The sequence below is a fragment of the Phalacrocorax aristotelis genome, chromosome Z (assembly GCF_949628215.1).
Source record: "Phalacrocorax aristotelis chromosome Z, bGulAri2.1, whole genome shotgun sequence".
Classification (NCBI taxonomy): domain Eukaryota; kingdom Metazoa; phylum Chordata; class Aves; order Suliformes; family Phalacrocoracidae; genus Phalacrocorax; species Phalacrocorax aristotelis.
The window spans coordinates 27621783-27640960 of record NC_134311.1 but is presented as its reverse complement, the minus strand read 5'-3'; the positions used below and the strand labels follow the sequence as shown (position 1 = coordinate 27640960).

General features: G+C 44.8%; 2 protein-coding genes across 6 annotated transcripts in view; one reads left to right on the top strand and one right to left on the bottom strand.

Annotated features, from left to right (window-relative positions):
- The window catches only part of IDUA (alpha-L-iduronidase), a 47422-nt gene extending 41968 nt beyond the window's left edge, over positions 1-5454 (top strand). For all 4 annotated transcript variants that reach the window (XR_012658121.1, XM_075079864.1, XM_075079863.1 and 1 more), the window contains one exon: positions 1794-5454. Coding sequence is in view for 3 of the 4 variants with exons in the window: in XM_075079864.1 (XP_074935965.1) it covers positions 1794-1894 (101 nt within the window). In the remaining variant the exon portion in view is untranslated. The remainder of the gene's footprint in view (positions 1-1793) is intronic.
- Positions 5455-8360: 2906 nt separating this feature from the next.
- On the bottom strand, positions 8361-15810 carry LOC142050757 (purpurin). 2 transcript variants are annotated; one of them, XM_075079868.1, is made up of 6 exons: positions 15780-15810; positions 14757-14874; positions 13177-13313; positions 10957-11069; positions 9671-9883; positions 8361-8436 (listed from the first exon to the last, which is right to left on the bottom strand). In XM_075079868.1, exons 2-6 carry the CDS (start codon positions 14871-14873, stop codon positions 8426-8428), a joined length of 591 nt encoding a protein of 196 aa, XP_074935969.1. In that variant the 5' UTR covers position 14874; positions 15780-15810; the 3' UTR covers positions 8361-8425. The 2 variants fall into 2 exon arrangements, with proteins under 2 accessions (XP_074935969.1, XP_074935968.1); XM_075079867.1 differs by lacking the exon at positions 8361-8436 and having other exon boundaries at positions 9657-9883.
- Positions 15811-19178: the final 3368 nt, after the last annotated feature.

Sequence of the window (19178 nt, the reverse complement as noted above, 5' to 3'; positions counted from 1 at the left end):
GACTGGAGCTTGCTGTTGTGCTCTTGGTAGTAGACTCACAGCACAGCAAGTCAGCAGTTTGGGCTCAGTCCCATAGGTAATGGCCATGCCTCTGCCTAAATTTGTACAGTGCACTTGGGGTAGGGCAGTAGGAGCAAACTGCCTTGGTAACAGTTGTGTTGTACCACTAAGTCTTGAGTTGTTAGACTGCCTAAGGATATGGCATCAAAACACAAAATAAGCGGAAGGTCACGTCCATCTTTCATGGAAGGGTTGGTTGTCTTGCATTTATCACATTCTGAGCTGCTCCAGGGGAAGGTCACAATTCTGCTTTCATTGTGGTCACTTGTACCTGTTCCCATACCCTTTACTGGCTGGGCAGTCTCAAGCTATTAAGGTGCCCCGTTGTAAGAATAGAAGAGGTCCTCCTGTAGGACAGTTTGTCCTGGCTATCTGAACACCTAGCCAAGGAGAGACCCCTCTCTTTGCTGTTGCCTAGAGCTTGCTCTTCTGCCCTGACTAGCTGCCTAAGTTTTAGATGTTTCATGTTATAAAGCAGTGAGTTTCATCTTTGTCAACAGGCAAAGCTTCTCCCACACCCTGTAGTCATTTCTCCTCAAGTACAGCCTAGATGCAACAGAAACTTACCCAGATGAAAAATGCTGAAAGAAGGTAGTCATGTTTTCTTTGGGAATTTTTTTTGTTGTTTTTTTGGGGGGCTTTTTAAACCAAGTCTGGTCTAATCCATGATGTGACTGTCCAACAAGCATTGCTAAGAAGCACTGATCAGAGCTGTATGAAACACAAACAGACCTTGCCTCAAAGTGATACTAATGAAGAGCAATTCAGAAAGGTTTTTGCCAGAAATACAAGCTCATCTTAGCCTCAGAAAGGCTTAGCATGAGCAGGGGGTGCATAATAAAGTTCAGAGCTATTATTGCAGTGTAAAGGCTACACAGGTAAGCAAAGACTGTAAATCATGGCTAAGGTAAATCTCTGAAATTAGGATTCATTATCATCTGGAGCTGCACATCTGGGGAACCTACCAGATTTAATTGTTTGTTTCAAAAACAAAAAAGAAAAAACTGCTTGAAAGACTCTTACATCTTCGCAGCCTTTATTGCTAGGTACTTCCTTCTCACTCATTATTTCTGGCATTCTTTTCCTTTCAGGAAAAAAACCCAAATACTAAAGTACACATAAAAATCAAGTAAATAGATGAGAAAAAAAACATTTATATTGCTTGTGAGGTTAAAGACACTGCTAGTGAAGGCTGTGTTCTTTGAACTGGATCAAGGATGAAAACCAGCAGAGCTACAGAACATCAACTAACATACCTCTACAGCAAGTGGTGCTTCCTGAGTTGAGCAGAGAGTTTTCAGTCAGCCTCCATGCTTCTTGTTCTGCTTCTTTGGTGATCCTGTCCCCACATAACCTGTTCCAAAGGCACAATTCAGGCAGAAAAGTAAGTCAGAAAAAATGAAAATGACTAGTTGTGGGTTGCAAAAGATGTCATAGCCTTCTTCCAAAGGGACTGTTGGGACAGCAGTGCTGTAGCTGTACTTGCAAATCCTCATGAGGAGGGAGGAGGTCTTTGGTGCAACAAAGAAAGAGCCAGTACTTGGCCATGAGGAAGTTATAATCATTTCTAGTTAGTCTCAGGCACACTTACATAGGGTGCAGAACTGATTTTACCACTTCCCCAGCCCATTCCACAAACCTATGTTTTACAGGAGTAGTCCCTGCTCCACATTCTCCAAGCAACACAGGTGTCAGCCTTTCACAGTGACCATCTCTAACCTTTTCATTTGCAGGAAGCTCAGTCTCCGGCTTTTACAGAGTGCACGCCATTGACTACTGGGGGAAGGCAGGCCTGTCCTCTCTTCCTGTGGAGTATGTTGAAGCTTTCGAGTGATTCTGAAGAGTGGTGCCTGGCTTGGTGACTGAGTGGTGTATGCTCCTTGCAAATGACAACTCCCTAGAAGAATAAACTCCTCCCAAGCTGAGGAGGGAGTATCAAAAGGACATGATGAAGCAAGTTAGAAGCAGAAGCCCCTTTTAACTCTTCAGAGCTCAAAAGGCAGCATTATTCAACAGCAATGACTGACATCCCAACTGTTACAATTGTAAAAGGCTGCTGTAGGACTGGGATTTGTCGTGGTAGCGAAGAATTACGGGAATAAATATTTATTATTCCCCATTTTACACTGAGCTAATGGCCAGGACAACCAAAGATAGAGGTCACAAACTGCAGCAGTAACAGGACCATCGCTTCACTGTATGAGTGAGGATGGCAGCAAAAGCACAAGGAGGACCTGTCTGAGAGAGAACTGCCTGCCTCAGCAGCCAGGCTGTCTTGACATAATGGTTTGATGGAAAAGCGCACAGCAACCAGATGCATCCAGAGCATGAAGTGAAGGATGCCTGCTTCCCTGCCGGATACTCACACATGCGCCAGTGGGTTATTTCAGAGCGGTTGCATGTCTTCAGACATATGAGGTTCTTCACCTAACAGAGTGGGTTCGTCCCAGCACTCTCAGCATTTGTGGCTGTTACTAGGATGCCAGAGCTATTCCCCTGACACAGGCCTAGGAAGGTGTAGCAGCTCACCCTCAAAGGGGAAGAAGGCACACGAGGCTTTAGCCTCCAGACTTCCATGCCTTTTCTGCTTTTGCCCAAGTCACCTGTTCGCATTGTGGCTGTCAGACACTGTCTTTTTGTGGTGGAGGAGCTACCCCTGAAAGCCCAAGCCCCTCTTTCTCTCCATTGCTGTCACCTAGCCTGGCCTTGTACAGCCCTTACAGCTAATGTCTCTCCCTAGCACCTCTCCCCTCTCAGACTGTAAGTGACTTGAGGCTTGGCTTTGAGTGGCCAGGAGAAAGCTGAAATGCTAGTTAGAGCCTCTTGTGTTTTCATATCACAGGAGCACACTCTTGAATGTAACAGGGCTGCTACAGACAACCAGTTAGGAAATTAACCAAGAACAGTTCGAGCTTCTGTACTTTGCAAAGCATGTGAACAAATGTGCTATAGCCCCAGATCATGGGCTACAGAACACCTCCGGCTGTCCGTCCAGCTGCCAAACGCTTTATGTAACAGCAAAGTTCCCTGAAATTGCAGGGGTGTTTTTTAATCTCCCCTTTTCACAGCTGCCACAGTTTGAACTGTGCCTTTAAAACGCTTGTAGAGGGAAGGATAATGCCAGTGAAAACAGCCGGAGTGTTTTCCATAAGAGGAGCAACTTTGTTGCACAAACAAATCCCCTACTGCTCTCTTTGCTGACATCAGCCACCTCACCAACATAACAACAAAGACTGCATATTTGATGAAACATTCAGGTCCCAGACAAGAAAAAACAAGTTTGCACAGGAGGAGAGAGCTGAACTACCTCAAATGGCCTCATTTGTACACAGAAAAGAAGCCTATACGAAAAGTCAGTATGTACGAGATGAGGCCTTGTATCTCCTTACCTTCTGGTTACTTGTTCATGTGCTTATGCTGAAAGTTAGCCTTAAAAGATTCATTTTGTTGCAGAATTCAGATAAAATATTTCTTGCCTCATTGAAGTTTGAGTAAGGAGCACTTGTCACATCCAAATCTGCCAATTGCTTGCCCATGAAGGCCTGTGCAGAACCGAAAAGGGCCATTGCAGCCTACTTAATTGACAACTTTCTCAGTTTCGAAAAAGATAGTGAGAATTTCTACTTGGATGGAGATAGGAAAAATACATTTCAAAGTAGTTATAGTTGCCCCTAAGTGAAGAATCAGACTATGCTGTTAAATAAAACCTGGCAGTTAAGACATATTGTTTTGCCAGTATGAAATGGAACCACAGAAAAAATGACTTTTAGAAATATTCAAGTATAGGTCCTTGAGAGATTTCAGTGGGTGTGAAGCAGGGGAAGATACAGGAGCTTGAGAGGACAGTTTACCGTGTTAAGATGTCCTATTTGAGTAGCCTTCTGCTTTAAAATTTTCCCATACTGGCAATCAGAATATAGCAGTCTTTATCAAACCAAGGACCATGGACTTGCTACAGGTGTTTGAAAAAAAACCCCAAACATAGCTGTTGTGAAGAGTATTGATTCTGCTATGCAGGAATGTGGCAGAAAATGTATGGGTGCAAATCATGAAAAATAGAAGATCAAAAATCACTGCCCTCCTTTATTTAGCAGACAAGCTTAAATTATACCTCACGTAAGTGAGGTCAGTAATGGCGTATATGAGGCAAATAATGCAGAGCTGATGAGTCCTGGTGGAATGTTTGGCTTTTGCAAAGGTGTAGAACAGAGAATGCTGATTCTCTTGCTCTTTCACTGTATCGAAGTCTGCCACTAATGCAATTGATTTCCTTTAGGGCAAGTTGTCATCTTTTAGAAGATTTTAGGCTGGGAGTTCTGCTGGCCCAGGATTTCTGCTTCTCAGCAGTGACAGACGTGAGGCTTGCAGCTTCCTCTTTGAAATGATTTGTGATTCTCATGCTTACTTTTTTTGTCTTGTTAAACTGCAAAGTAAGAACGCTCTTTCCTCTAAAGTTTCAAGGTAAAATTTCATACATTATTGTATTGCTTATTGAAGCCACAAAAAAGCAGAATTTTTTTGCAGGGGCAGAGCTTAACATGTTGTAGATGCAAATAAAATCCAGTTTCTAAGGGTCAAGTCCAGCCACTTTGAAAATCTGTCACTAGGTCCCTCCTTTGGGGCTTTTATGTTAAACATTGTCCAAAGCATGGAAGGCGTAGTGCTTTTTCAGGTATTTTCCTGGCAGTGGCATATATTCATGGAAAGCAGAGCTGATCAAAAATAGTGCACTGTCTGTTCAGGAACAACTTTTGAATATTCAGCAAGGCTTGTTTTCTTTCTTCTTTGCTGCTTTTGTATAAACTTATTCCTTTAGGCAATAAGTAAATCTAAACAATTGCAGCAGAGAAGAGAATTTGGTATTTCCAGGAATAAGTTTTGGGCTGCCAATGTATTTTTTTATAATTTGATGTCTACAGACAAATGGTATTTAATAAATGAAATTTGAGTTTTTGTAACCATCTGTCACTGACCCTGTCTGATAGGGCTTCCAAAATTGCATGTTAAACTCTACAACCTCCTCCGGGCAGTGATTAGCCTCCCCTCACAGATTCAGTTTTCAGAAGTGCCAGATGTGCAGGGGCTAAGTGGGAGTAGCAAGTGCTTAGTGGGTCTGTAGCATCAGAACCAAAGCAAGACTGCAGAGCACTCAGGTATATCTCTTGCTGGCCATAAATCCAAGTAGGAAAATCTAACAGCAACTGCAAGATGAGATTGTTTGCCTGCTCTTCAAGCAAAAGCTTCTGAGGCTATGTAGCAGTTTTGCAACTGTTTGTTAAAATGAATGCTAGGGAAAAACCTTTCAAAGGAGTGTTTTATATTGTCTAATTGTGTATATACTGCATTTGTTACCATCTTTTGCGCTACCCAATAAAACCAGTTTTTAGTCTTTCACATGAACCCTGTAAAAACAGGTTCTGATCACTGTGTTCTGGAAACTGCTCAGAACTCTTGTGTCTACAACTTATCTTGGGAAGTAAAGCCTGTTCTCCAGGTGTAAAAGATAGCTTGATTGGTGCAAGTTCCATCATTACATAAAAATGAAGTGTGAAAGGAGTGTGACCGTAAGAAATTTCAAGACTGAAGTAGGAAGTTAAATGCATAGATTGCCTCAGTTACCACAGCCCAGGGAAAACTGGTCTAACTCAACATGATACCACAGTGTCAGGTCTCCGAACTTGCAGTGTCCTTGCTGGGATGAGGTTCATGGCGTGTGAAGGACAATAGCCTTGCAGGGTTCCTCCTGCTATTGCACAGTTGTAGCCTTTGTGCCAGCACTAAAGGACATTCTGAGGACAAAACAACAGTCTTTTTCATTTGTAAACAGCTTTTTCTTTTCTCTTGTTAGTGGAAAGTTTGTGCAGGACAGAAATTATTACTTGGGACATATACACGCACTTAAAACCAGGAATAATAGACTGGTTCTCATCGGCCGGCTCTAAGAGCAGGCAGAAGTGTGTCTGCCTCTAGACATACCCTATGTCTTGTGTTGAACAAAATGAAGTAACAAGAGAAGTGTACATCATTTCAGAATACCCTTGTAGCTCCCTGCCCTACCCTACCTTATCTTTCATGTTTCCTGAAGTCAGTAGAGAGAAATGGATATGCAGTAACTCCCATCTGTTTATTAACTCACCAGATCATACGATGAGGGCCTGCATGTGGTCCTGATGGGAACATGTTCACACAGTTTCTCCAAGAACAAGATAGGCTGCTGGGGCATGTATAATTCTATGGTGTATTCTCCCAGAGGGGAGGCATTTCACTGCCTAACTCATCTGGACAGACTATACCAAGCACAATAAGGATGCACTTCATCTTGCATATATATTCTTGCTAGAACTCCCATCTGCTCTGGTCATAGTTATTATAACTGTAGACATTAAAAAATCCCACTTCTCTAGGCCTGGTAGTATTGGTCTGAATGTCCTGGCCAAAGGTCAGGCTCCTTCAGCTAAGGGTTAGCGTTGTCTAATCACTTGTGACACAAGTCCTAAGTTCACAGATCTCCGCCCCAATGTTTCCTTATGGGAGAGGGGGGCAAGTGGTGAATATTCAGTCAGTGCACTGACTGACCTTGCACTTAGTCCAGCAGAAAAGGCTGATATTTTTTCAACGTTCAATAGTCTCTTATCTATGTGGTTTTTTTGTTTGCATTGCCTGCTGCTGCTCTTCTGTTTCTGTCCTTGTTTCCCAGCAAGGTAGCTTCCTCTAGTCCAGAAGAGCAAGGAACACCTTTATCTGATGCTGGCTGAGAGTCTTAGGAGTCCCACCTGGAAATACTGGGAAACTTAGGAGGAGTCCTGGCAACCTTGAGAGACCTCTGCATCCGGGGGATAATGTCTCTGGCCTTGGAGAAAAGCCATTTGTCAGTGGTTTTTATGCTCCTTCCAACAGATGCAGTAGATAATCATTGGATACTGTAGATAAGACTATGCAAGCATCTCACAGAAGCTGTTTTATAGTGTAGTGCTCAGAAGGTCTTCACTCAGTATCAGCCTTGTGCCATATACCTTTTGAAAGCCTCAGGAGCAGGAGCTGTTCAGCTTGTTCCTCCCTCTATGCTTGGTAATCACAACTTGTAAAAATTTGTGTTGCTGACAAACAGTTCAGGTGTTTGGGGGTGCAGGGTGCTGGGGGTGTTCCAGACTTTTATGTGTATGAATTCTGGAGTTTTATTCATAGGAAACAAAGTGAACGTGATTTTACTAAAAGCAGTGGGAAACACATGTTAAAAATGCTGACTTAAGTTACCCTTTTCCTACATGGAGTTGTCTAGATGATAGCATTCCTTTAGTTCCCTCTATCTATGAAATTCCTGGCCATAAAACCTCTCTATTCTGTAGCTTTCAGTTCTATACCTCTCAGGTACCAGAGGCTGGATTTTGAACGCAGTGGGGAGTAAATTACTGCTTATGCCATTAGAAAGGCAAGTAAATGCTTATTTAAAACAATGTCCCAGTGTTATTGAGAGGACCGTTGTCTTTATTGCATTTGTGATTCAGGGGCTAGTAGAAGTAGTCTGTGCAGACTTTTGAATATTCAGAGGTACCAGAAAAAACCTAAGATATTACCAGACAACAAGGATCACACTATCAGCCTCATCTCAGAGTTGTTGTTCAAGAGGCTTTCTTAGCTTCAGAATTTAAACAGAAATGTTGCTGGGAGAGGTGTGTTGTGTATGCCAGGGCCCTGCAGGCACCCACAAGTCTTCATTGCTTTGTGCAGCCTCACCTGGGACCTCCACCCACATACCCCTTGCCTGTGGTCCACAAATCCTCTTCAGCTCAGCCCAGGCTCCTGCCCCCTTGAGAGCCTTTCTGCAAGTAGCTGTGTCTCTGACCCACTCTCCAGTCCTGTTTCTGGCTGGAGCCACCTTGCAGGCATGCCTGTGCCCTGCCCTGCTGCCCTTGCTCACAGGCTGGACTTCCCAGGTGAACCCCAGACCTGCCTTGTCACCGTGCATTTGTCTGACAGTTAGCACTGTCAGGGGACCTATCCCTGTCACCACCCCTGCTCCCTCGATAGGTGCTGGGGGGCACACTGCCCCAGCTGTCTCACCTCCCCTCAGTGAGCAGCCCCGCTCTCTCTGCTCCCAGGCAGGAGAGCAGGTAAGAAAAAGCAGTTCCAGAGGTGGGTTTTAAAAAAACCTTTATTGACAAATGCCACTTCAGGTAGTCCCTTGAAAATTCAAATACTAGTACTGTATTGCACACAGTTTACAAAATCCCCAACATTTTCATGTGTTTTTCAGCAAAAACACACTAGTCCATATTGTGATTTAAATTTTTTTATTAGCTGAGTGGCAGCTTCAAGACCAAGAGGCCTGGTTCCTGTGCTTAAGGATAGGATCAGAAGTGTACTTTTAGCAGGCCCCTGGAAAGAAAGAAAAGTAAACGTTAGTCCTTGTAAGTAGATCTGAAGTGCTTTAACAGCCTTTTAGTCTTCAGTGAAGCTGTAGCTACAACCTTCCTAGGGTACTTCTGAATCATGGTACAAGACTAGGATGCAGAGGTACAAAAGTTGCTTTTTGCATTGCTCTGTTGGCATAGCACTTGTGCAGCCTTTGCTAGTCCCAGCTAGCCATGAGCTTTCAGCTTACGTGAGCACCTAGCCATGAGCCCACAAACCAACTACCCTCCCTCTGCTACAGTAAGAAATATGAAGGGGCATGGAGCAGGGATGCCCATACCGGTCCCGTAACCTTGGACGATGCCAGCACCTGCTCTGTAGCAGAGGACTGGCTCACACAACAATGTGCCATTCAGAAGGTTTTAGCTGCTATTTCTTGTCCGGCAGTGCAGAACACTTTTGTTACTGTGACAATCCCCCGGTCCAGTTCCTCAGGCCAGACTTGGTAAAGGGCCAATCTCCAGGCAAGGGAGTGTGTGTGTGAAGGGTTTGGGCACTCAGCTGCCAAAAAGAGGAATTTCTACCTGCAGCATAGCCCTAAAAAATTATCTGCCTATCTCATGGACAGCATATGAGCTAGAAGATCAGCTCCCATGCCTCCAGAAAAAAAGTTCTCTTAAAACGGGCTTTAGACATGCTATGTTTGCTTGTATGTGGCGCAACTGCTGTTTCCTACTGCCAGCAGACACAGTCAGAAGCAATGCTCAGAGCCCCTCGTCTCTGCTACTCAGACCACCCAGGACACAAATGGTGGAGCTAAGAGTGAGGGTGCTCCTTCCTAGGGGAAGCTTCTCCTCCTTTCCAGGAGGACAGTGCACAGACCTATGCTAAGATGCTGTTATCCAGGTGGCCAAGACAAGCATTTTCAAGTGCAGAAACACCAGGTTGTTACACTCGTCCCTATCCTATCTATTAGAGTAATAAAGCTGATCTTCTTTTGGTAGCGTGCCAGTTTCAGCACACAGGATTCCCGTAAGGGCAAACTTAAGACTGCAGAACCACCCTGTAACAGTCTCTCACCCTTACATGGGCTTCCCTTTGCAGCTATTTTCTTATTAGATATAACATTAAAAAACGTTGCTAAAAGAGTACAACTCAGTTTGCTACGGTTCTGTTGCATTTACAGCAAATGCTGTCACCTACTCTACCATCTGCCAGCACAGCCATTTCAGTGAGTTTGCTGATTAGCCCAAAGTACCTGACTGAAGCACGGGCTGGAACTGGCCAGACATGCAGATTTCTTCCTGCTTCTGACGCACAATGCGCTGGATGGCTGGGGGGAGGCCACGGGGGTTGCGTGAGAAGATCAGGGAGTAGCCATCATCACAGGAGCCGTCCTCCTTTAGACTGCGGCAGGCATAGGTAATGGCATAGTTATCATAGTCGGTGTCAATCACCCAGTAGTTGTCCCCTGAAACATTAGAACACATGGTTGTCACAGTGGGCAAAACAGAGCAGAGGTGGACCTAGCCATCCCACAGGGAGATGCCTCACTTCAGCACATGGCAGGGATAGCTTCCCAAAGGATCTCAAGTCACCTCCCACATCCAGCTTATCTCCACACTGTGAAGTGAAGAACTGGGACAAGTATGGGGCATCGTGAAGCCTTGTTCCTTATGATGCTCGGTGCATTTTCACCTTTGGTTTCTTAGGCTAGAAGTATTAGGAAGATTAGAACTTTCCAGGTCAAAAAATGGCTTTATGTTTCTTGCTCAAGCATGATGGAGCAGGGCATACAGATTAAATTTTGGCCATACAGATTACATTTCCTATACAAGAAGCCTCAGTAAAACATGTCTTCTGTTTTTCAGCCTTGCTCAACTAAGTGCATTTTGGTGTGGCTTATCTGCCATTACTAAGTGAAGGTACTTCTTTCTTATATATTAGCAAGCCAGGTCCTGCCCAACTTCCACAGCTGGAGAGAGACTCAGGCACAAGGTATGGGGTGTGCAGGGTGCATAAGAGGTTCAGCACGAGCAGTTTCTGCAAGGGGGACTTCAGTTAAAGCTCCATTTTGTTGAGTCCAGCTGTGCCTTGCTGCTGGACTGCAGATGTAGGTCCACATGTTGCCTCTGATTAGCTATCAGGAGCACAAGGACAGCTGACCCTCAGCAGCTTTATAATGCCCACTGCGGGGCCCAGGAAATATTGCCTCCCTAGGTTCAGCACCCCACTTGGCTGTACAAAACCTATGTGTGTGACCCATTGCCTCTAAGCTGCATCCTCCCTGTTAATAAAAATGGTGTATAGGTGGGGGTCTCTGGGGAGTCTCTGGATCCTACTCCTTCTGTGGAGATAAAAAGCACTGCTTGCATAAAGTGTGGTTCCCCCCCCCCCCCCCCCCCAAAAAAAAAAAAAGGATGCTTTATCTCTAGTTGGAGCAATCTGAGCTCAACTGTTCTTCCTGCTCATATACTGAAACATACAAATCTGAGCAGCTGTGGGCTATAAACCAGCACTGGGCAGCTGGGGAAGTTCACTCACCGCCACTGGAGAGGTAGCTGGCCAGGCCTTGGTAGGTCATGTACATTTTTGCTGGAGTGGTTGGGTCAGGTACCGTATACTGAGCAGCCATGTCAGCACAGATCACCCAGAACCTGCAATGAGATCCATGAGACTCTACTCTGCCCTAGTGAGGCCACATCTGGAGTACTGTGTCCAGTTCAGGGCTCCCCAGTTCAAGAAAGACCGGGAACTACTGGAGAGAGTCCAGCAGAGAGCTGCCAAGATCATCAGGGGTCTGGAGCATCTCTCTTATGAGGAAAGGCTGAGAGACCTGGGTTTGTTCAGCCTGGAGAAGAGAAGACTGAAGGGGGATCTTATCAATGCTTATAAATATTTAAAGGGTGGTTGTCAAGAAGATGTGACTGGACTCTTTTCAGTGGTGCCCAATGACAGGCCAAGGGTCAATGGGCACAAATGGAACACAGGAAGTTCCACCTGAATATGTGGAAAAATTTCTTTCCTGTGAGGGTGACAGAGCAGTGGAAGAGGCTGACCAGGGAGGTTGTGGCATCTTCCCTGGAGACATTCAAAACCTGCCTGGATGCATTCCTGTGCCCCCTGCTCTGGGTGTCCTTGCTCAAGCAGGGGGGTTGGACAAGATGATCTCCAGAGGCCCCTTCCAACCCCTCCCATTCTGTGATTCTGTGAAGGTAAAAACTTGCAGCATGTGAGCTGCAAATGGCTGTCCCTCAATCAGTACTTGGGCTAGAACCAAGGCTGCAGTTCATCACAACTGTCACAGGCACGAGCATGGCCTTTCTTAATACAAAGTCACTGTCATTAAGTAATCCAAATCTGTGACACCCCCACATCACTGACAGTGCATTGCTGCTGTCTGGTCCACACACACCTCCCCTTTTGTGCAAGTATGCTACAGCTGGGGCAGTGCCCTGACCCTCCAGCTCAGCAGACTTTTTACCACCCATCTCTGTACAAGCAGTAAGCCACTAAGCAAAATGATGGACAGTGTTTCTGGGCTTCCTGATAGCAGTTTGCAGGGTGAGATGACCTGCATTTGGGCTCATTTAAGCTCATTTGCTCTGTCTCTGGGCAGGGGCGAGGAGTTGGCTCACTCTCTGACCCTTCCTTGCTCTATTGGCACAGACACATCTGTTACAAGCACATAAATAATTACAGCTACTCTCCTGTCCAAGCTAGTTAAAGGCCTTCAACACAGGCTGTGGGAACCCTGTGGGTTCCTGAACATCCCATCTTTACTGTCCATTTCTTCTAATGCCCATCTCTGATCAGCATCTGTTTGCTTTGAATACCACCTGTGCCTTAGCAAAGTTTGTCAAGTGTTACCTGGATTTGTGAAACAGTGAAAGCATCTTCATTCCTTTCCTTCCCACACTTCCCCTTTATACTGCCATTGCAGAAATAAATTCCCAGCAGCCTTGAGAGCCCCCTTGGCCTCTGAAAGTCCTTTCAGGAATCTTCCCACCCGCACTGCGTGGCATGCCTCCAAAGCTTCATTTGCTCCATCTCAAAGTATCATGGGGTGATGTGCTGTTAAGGCTTAGAAGGTTCAGAGCCACCTGCTCTACTCTGTTATTCATGCAGTTAAACAGTTTTTGGTAGTTAATGCACAGCAGAGCTAGTGCTAGCCTACTGTAAGACCCAGATTTTCTTTTCTACACCCAGAAAGTTATTTAATCCCTTTACATGCTATAATTCCTTATAGTAACCATGGCCAACAGGCAAAACTCTTAAGCTTCCTTCCATCTATCTATTCAGGCATTGCAATGGCATCCAAGAGTTAATCACATGTTTTCCCTGGAAGTCCATCCAACACTGTTGAAAGATCTGTGAAAGTAATGCTCACTTACACTCCTCCTCTCCTCTTGAATCTCTCAGTGAAATGAAAACTGTCATGCCCTTGCAGCCCCACAAGCTTCACTAGGTCCTCTCACTTGGTTGCAATTCATTTACCTAACCACTCCATCATTCAAGAGTTGACTTTATAATTGACTTTATGCAGTAGTTTTGTGATGGATCCAGGCCAGAGCCAGGCTGAGAAGTAACTCAGGACTCAAAAAGTGTCTAACCTTTGGCTTCTAATATATTACCTTGACTCAGCTTCCCTTTTTGATGAAGACAAACCTGTTTTTGTTGTGTGCTCAGGATAGACCACCATCTATGTCCCCCTCCTGTAGTACCTCACAGTAGCAGCTAGAGCTGAAAGTCAAGAGAACTTACCCAAAAAGCTTCACTCGGCCTTTGGAAGATGCTGTCATTGTGCCATCTTCCTCCACTGTGTATTCAGCAGAGATGTTGTCCTGAAGGAAAAGGCCCTCTGGATCCTTCTTGGCTAGGGCATACCATTTCCCTGCGTACTAACATGAAAGGTTATTAATATCTGGATTAATCACCTTGGCAAGATTTGCACAAAAGCATTTTTGTAAATGTAGTCCCTTTCTAACTACCCACTGCCCGGCCATTGGAGAAAGTCTGAGTTTGGGTGGATGTGTAGCACACAGGTCCCGCTATGCTATCTGATGAACCCTTGCCTCTGTGCTGGAAAGAGTGGGTCTAGCAGCTCTGCACTTCTGTGTGCATGTACTCGTTGTCATGTAAGACATTCCTCTCACAGTGAAAGATTCTCCTATCCCAAGATGCCTGCTGGAAGTCAGGCCATTCTTCCCTGTTCCTAATCAGGCCTTGGTTTTCCATGGAAGATGCCGTCAATGATAACAAATTGCAGCCACAAAGACCTTAGCAAGCTGGCTAGAGATACTCTCGTGGCTACCAGGGGCCACAGCTGATCTCAGATGGTGAAAAGGGTCTACCCAGTGAAGGAGAAAGCGATGAGTCTGCACAGTGAAGAGGAGAGGATGTGCTGGGGAGACTAGCAGCAGGGGGAAATTAAATGAGATTAAGGGGAAGAAAATTTCTAGGAAAAAATGGGTCCCTGAAAATGCACAAGCAGTATTTAGTAAAATGAAAAAAAAGATCTAAACAGGTGACTGAGACAGGAAGGCCCTCAAAAGTTAAAACTATTAGTAGAAATATTGAGGAAAGCAGAACTTTGCTGTGTTAAATTTTATTCTTCAGTGAAGCTAATGAGGTCTGTTTGGCAAGTTACATGCTTAAGCCTGAAACAGAATCCATAATTCCCAAATACAGGAGCCTGAGAAAAACTTTTACTTTTTAAAACTGGCATTTCCCAAGTCTCTCCCCAGCTTTGTTTCCAGCAAAGCCAATGCTGTATAGAGACAGTGCTGGCCCCAGCTGCAGCTGGAAGTGATGTTTGCTGAGGGACAGTCAAAATACCTGTCTGGACCTTTCCAGTGCCAAGTTAGCCCTGCTTTCCTCCTCAGAGGCATGCAGATTTAATGCTGTGTTTAAACAAGAGTCAGTTTGTGTTCAGGATACCCAGCTAGACAGCAAATAGCTATCAGTTTGCTATGATGCTCAAGAATGGCTGGTGGTGGACACAAGTCCCCAAGGGCATGTGTTTGAGCCTTCTCTCTGATGGGGATCTAAATTGTTTCATTCATGGGCCTGCTCAAAGCTAAGCTCTGTACCAAGATTCAAGCTAACAGAAGATGACGTCTAACAGAATAACATCCCTGACTTTCAAGGCTGGTTCTACCATAATGCTCAGAAAGTTAAGCAGTAGTGAGAAAAGCAGACTACAAGGGCAGCATCAGAGGCAGCATACAAAAGAAGTTAACTTCTTGGTGAGGAACCCCTTTAGATTAACACAACCCATAACCTGGAAAAACAGTCTATGTATGAAGCTTGTTCACATATACAGTTGAAGTAATAATAATTACCCTTTTTGGATCAAAATTGTCTTTCACAGAGAACGATTCCACTGCACAGGTCTGAGCTAGGCTATATTCAACAGTGGAGAGGATCGAGGCCAGGAAAACATACCATGCGTATTTCATTCTGCAAGACAAAAGAAAATGTGGAGTTTTGTTTCATGCAATAGATGTGGGTAGCTAGTGCTGTGCCTACAGATGCATTCCCCTCTTTTTAGAACTAGTTTCTTTCCATGCTGACTGGACTACCAACTCCTCCACTGAGAAACCAGTGGGTCATTTCAGTGCCTAAATCTAGTCAAAACTGAGCATCAATGGCAATTACTTTACAAGAGTATTGTGCTTGCCAGTAGTAATATTGCAGTTCATTATACATTACATTATAAATTAAGCCAGACTCTAGGTAAGGTTGGTAAGAATTTATAAAAATTTGAAATTTAAAAAATTTTTGCTTTCACAAGAAGAATAATCTGATGAGCTCTGGTAAAGCACTATAGGTTGTAAGGCTGTTGTTTCTAATTATTTCATGGTGAGTGTCCGCTTTGCTTTCAAGCCAGCAAAGCTGTTTTCTTTATGGCCAGTCATCATTACCTGAGCAGGCTCTTCCTGGCTGCCTTCTCTAATAGCAAAATGCATCTTGGTATTGTCTGCCCTCAGACCATTCCCTCTACAAACATGACAAATAATATTAAACTTTTAGAGGCTTGCCGCACAGCTGCAAAGTGGCCATGGCTTTATTTGTTTCCTTGGGTATCCCAGCTCATCTGTGTCCCAACATATTTGTTTCTCACACTTCTGGAAGAGAGCACCTGCATATACATTCTTGCAGAGTATTTGACCTTGAATACCTGTTCTGATGCCAAGATAAAACACAGTTGCCTGAAACTTGCCTGCAGCATCTAAGCTGAGCCACCAACCCAGGACTTCCAAACACCTGAGCAGCTACTCTGTTCCCAGCTGTTGCCGTGCAAGCTGCACTTCCCTGCTGCAAGAGATGCCAATCTGGCCTGCCTCTGCTGAGGAGAGACCTACCTGTTGGGGTAGAGATGTCGGAGATCCCTGAGACTACTCTGCTTCAGTCTTTGGGCTGCAGTCAGCAGGAGTGTTTTGTGTCAATTGCCCTCCAGCTGCCTTTAAATAATCAATCTGCAAAGTCACTAATTGGTTATTTTTGCTCGTGTGCCTGAATAAAACGCTTAATCTTGGATAATCCATTATGTAAAAACCAACTGTAATCCTCACACTGGTGGGTCTGACTACTATACTAATACAAACACAGCTTTTACATAATGGAAAAAGCTGCCCAGAAAGCTAATAAGTCTGCTGATGTGATTGTACCACACCTTTGTCTCACTGAAGTCTTTCTGCTTCTAACACGTGTTAGGAGAATAAGCATAGAGCATTAACCAGAGAAACTCATGGACTGTACATACTCATCTGCATAGGCATGTGTTCATATTTGACAACTTGCATGGGGTAGGAATATAATTAGCTCTTCCAATATCTGCATCATCAAATTAAGGTGACCCTTGCAAGAGTAGAAAGATGTTATGCATTATCTACTGGGGGAAAAAAATTTGCAGACATAAAGATTTTGCTTTCATGTTCACATCAAAACCTTGGAGTCCCTAGTTCTGTGCACTGAAACGTCTTCATACACCTTCCTCTCAGCTCATCTTGTCAACATTTCCAGTTACAGAAATACTATAGCTCTCTCCTTCCCAAGATGTTCTTCCTAGAAGCCTTCCATGGGGATACACCAAAATACAAAAAGGTGAGAAGGCAGAAATGGCTACAAAAACATTTTTGGTAGCAAACTGTGCCTGCCATTCTTACAGTTTTCCCAAGTGTCCAAAGAATTTCCCCAACTGCAAAGACTGCCCATGTGCTCTTTCTACCCAGGTTCACCTTGGAGATTTAAGACTTCAGACACTCATCTAGTTGCTGCTCGTACTAGCAGTTACTTCTCCCACTGGGCTGCTGGGTGCTGGGAAGCCTTGAACGTACCCGCTAGGGAAGACTCTATAGTTCCTATGGATTAGGTCCAGGAAGCCCTGAACGTCCAGGTACTGAACCAACAATCTGGACATTCAGAGTAAGGCTAAAGCCTTCTGGATGTGTTGGACTTGCTGCAGAGACCACTTATAGCCACTTGCCCAGGAATTCCTGAACAGAAGCATGCAACCTCACCCCATAGCTGGTGCGAACTATCTTGCTTTCCAGGCAGCTTGTTTAGGATTGCTTATTATCTGCGAAAGACAGTCCTTGCTTGCTGCCAGAGGAAACTTTGATTTGGCCTCTGTGCAGCTTCCACTTCCATTTTAGAGGGAGGCTATGATACTTTGCCTGTGCGTGTCTGGTGGGGGAACTGAGTGCACCCTGTTCACCTCATCTGTGTGGCTTCAAAGGCAACCTGGCAAGTTCACGGGGGATTGACCTGCTGGTAACTGGGACAGGAAGGTGACACCACCTGTCCCAGGCTGGGGGTGACGAGGAGCAGCTGCCACAGTGTAACCCCTCTGCATGATGGAGGAGCTGGGGTGCAGCCCCCATGACCTCGCCAGCCATAGTGGGGCCATGTCATCACACCCTGTGCTCTTGGCTGTTTATATGTGGCTTTCTTTGGGGCAGGTGGAGCACTTTGGGACTGGCCAGTGTTATGCACAATGGCCCCTTCTTGCCCCTGGGCATTTTGGCTGGGTTTATCCAGGGGGACAAAGACCTGGAGGTGTGGGGAGATGGCACACAGCCAGCTGCTGTGATGAGGTACCAGCTGCTTCATGCCCTGGGAAATGTTGATCTACCTCATCCTGCATGGACCTCCTTGGCCTGATTTTCTAGAAAGATGCCAAACAGCCCTTTGCTGAACTAATCCTTCAGCTACAGCTGTCTGCTCACCATATGTATTGTGTACCGGGGATGAGTAGGGTCCCTGAAAGGATTGCACAGGGCTGGTGGTCTCCTGCACTGAGTCTGAAGATAACCAGCTCTGTTAATTCAGGCACAGCTCATTACCTATGGTCTTGTGCACACATTGTGCTGTGTACCTTCAGCTCTCCTGGCACATGCGCCTTGGACTTGCGTCTTGGTCACTAGCAGCATTTTCTTCATTTAGAAGTGAAAGGAAAATCAACAGAAAGCCCATTTAATTTCTTTAAAATGCTTGGCCACTTAAAGAATGACATAAAAAAAAATAACTTTTAAAACTGCTTTTCAAGGACTAGATATCCATTTTCAAAGGACTTTCCCCTGACACTGAATCTGAGTGCTGAAGTGTGCTTTTCCACACTGACACAGGGATTTGAGAGAGAAAGAACTGCAGTGTTTTCTGTAAATTAGAAGGGCTTCAAAACACTTATCACTTCATCTGTTTCCAAAAATCAGATTAGTTTATGTCCATGTGAGACATAGGTGACACTGGAAGCCATGCTTAGGTGACCGCTTAATCCCCTGGGGATTAGAGACATGCTAATAATAGCTAATCACAACACAAGATTTTGTTTGGTGACCATAACATCTGTCACTGCATTATTTGCTGTTTGGATCAAGAAGAAAACAAAATCAAACTAACCTTCATTTTCACAGTATTATGGTAGTTTGTGCTGGGCATAGAAAAAAAAAAATGGGAGGTATCAGAGCAATGAAGCATATTCCTGGGCCTGTTAAATTTGATGTAACGTGAAACAGATCTTGTAAAAATAAAGGTGGACTGCAGGGTCTGGTTGTCAAAGAAGGTATCCAAGGGCCTGTTCCAGACCTGCTCTTCAAAACTGCCTACGTTTTAATAGAGGAAGTGGCCTGATCAAATAAAATATATATTCAGTGTACTTGACTCAGTACAAAAGTAACTGGTAGTTTTAATGGCCTGCAGTAAAACAGTTATGCAGACAAGATGGTTAATCTTATCTTCTGCCATATCCTATGAAATACAGCAGCAGCAGTTTTGGATTTCCTACACCTAGCAGCCCCCCCCCCACCCCCTTCTGCCTTATTATTGGAATAAGCATTGGGTAAACTGCTCTGGGAATTACTGCAATTGCACTGCCAGCTCAGATTTAGCAACATGTGCTAGCTCAGCAGCTGATGGCACAGTATGAGATCTCTGAATAGCCTCCTGCATCAGGCATTAAGTTCCCTGCTGCCCAGCAGGCAATCAAGTTGTGGGCTTGTTTACCAGGGTGCAGGAGAACAACTACATGTGGATGCATTTTGAGTTGCCCTTGACAGCTACTGTAGTTGTTATTGCACCGTAAGTCAGAAGGATTTCCTGCTTTAGGTTTAGATTTAATTTATGCTGCAGAGGATGAAGGGCTTCTTTCTGGGGTATCACACATATGTGCCTGCAGTGCTGGAGAACCCGCGTCCCAGTCCCAGGTCTGCCAAGGACTAAGAGGACAGCAGTAGTCTTCTCTACTCCTTCACCAGGGCAGG

Bases quoted from the DNA above. Each gene is read 5' to 3' on its own strand.
- LOC142050757 (XM_075079867.1), bottom strand. From the start codon at position 14,873: ATGAAATACGCATGGTATGTTTTCCTGGCCTCGATCCTCTCCACTGTT. The intron at 11,070-13,176 runs GTAAGTTCTCTT...ATCTCATTGCAG, and splicing joins GGCCGAGTGAAGCTTTTTGG to GTTCTGGGTGATCTGTGCTG. The intron at 9,884-10,956 runs GTGAGTGAACTT...CTAATGTTTCAG, and splicing joins CAGCTACCTCTCCAGTGGCG to GGGACAACTACTGGGTGATT.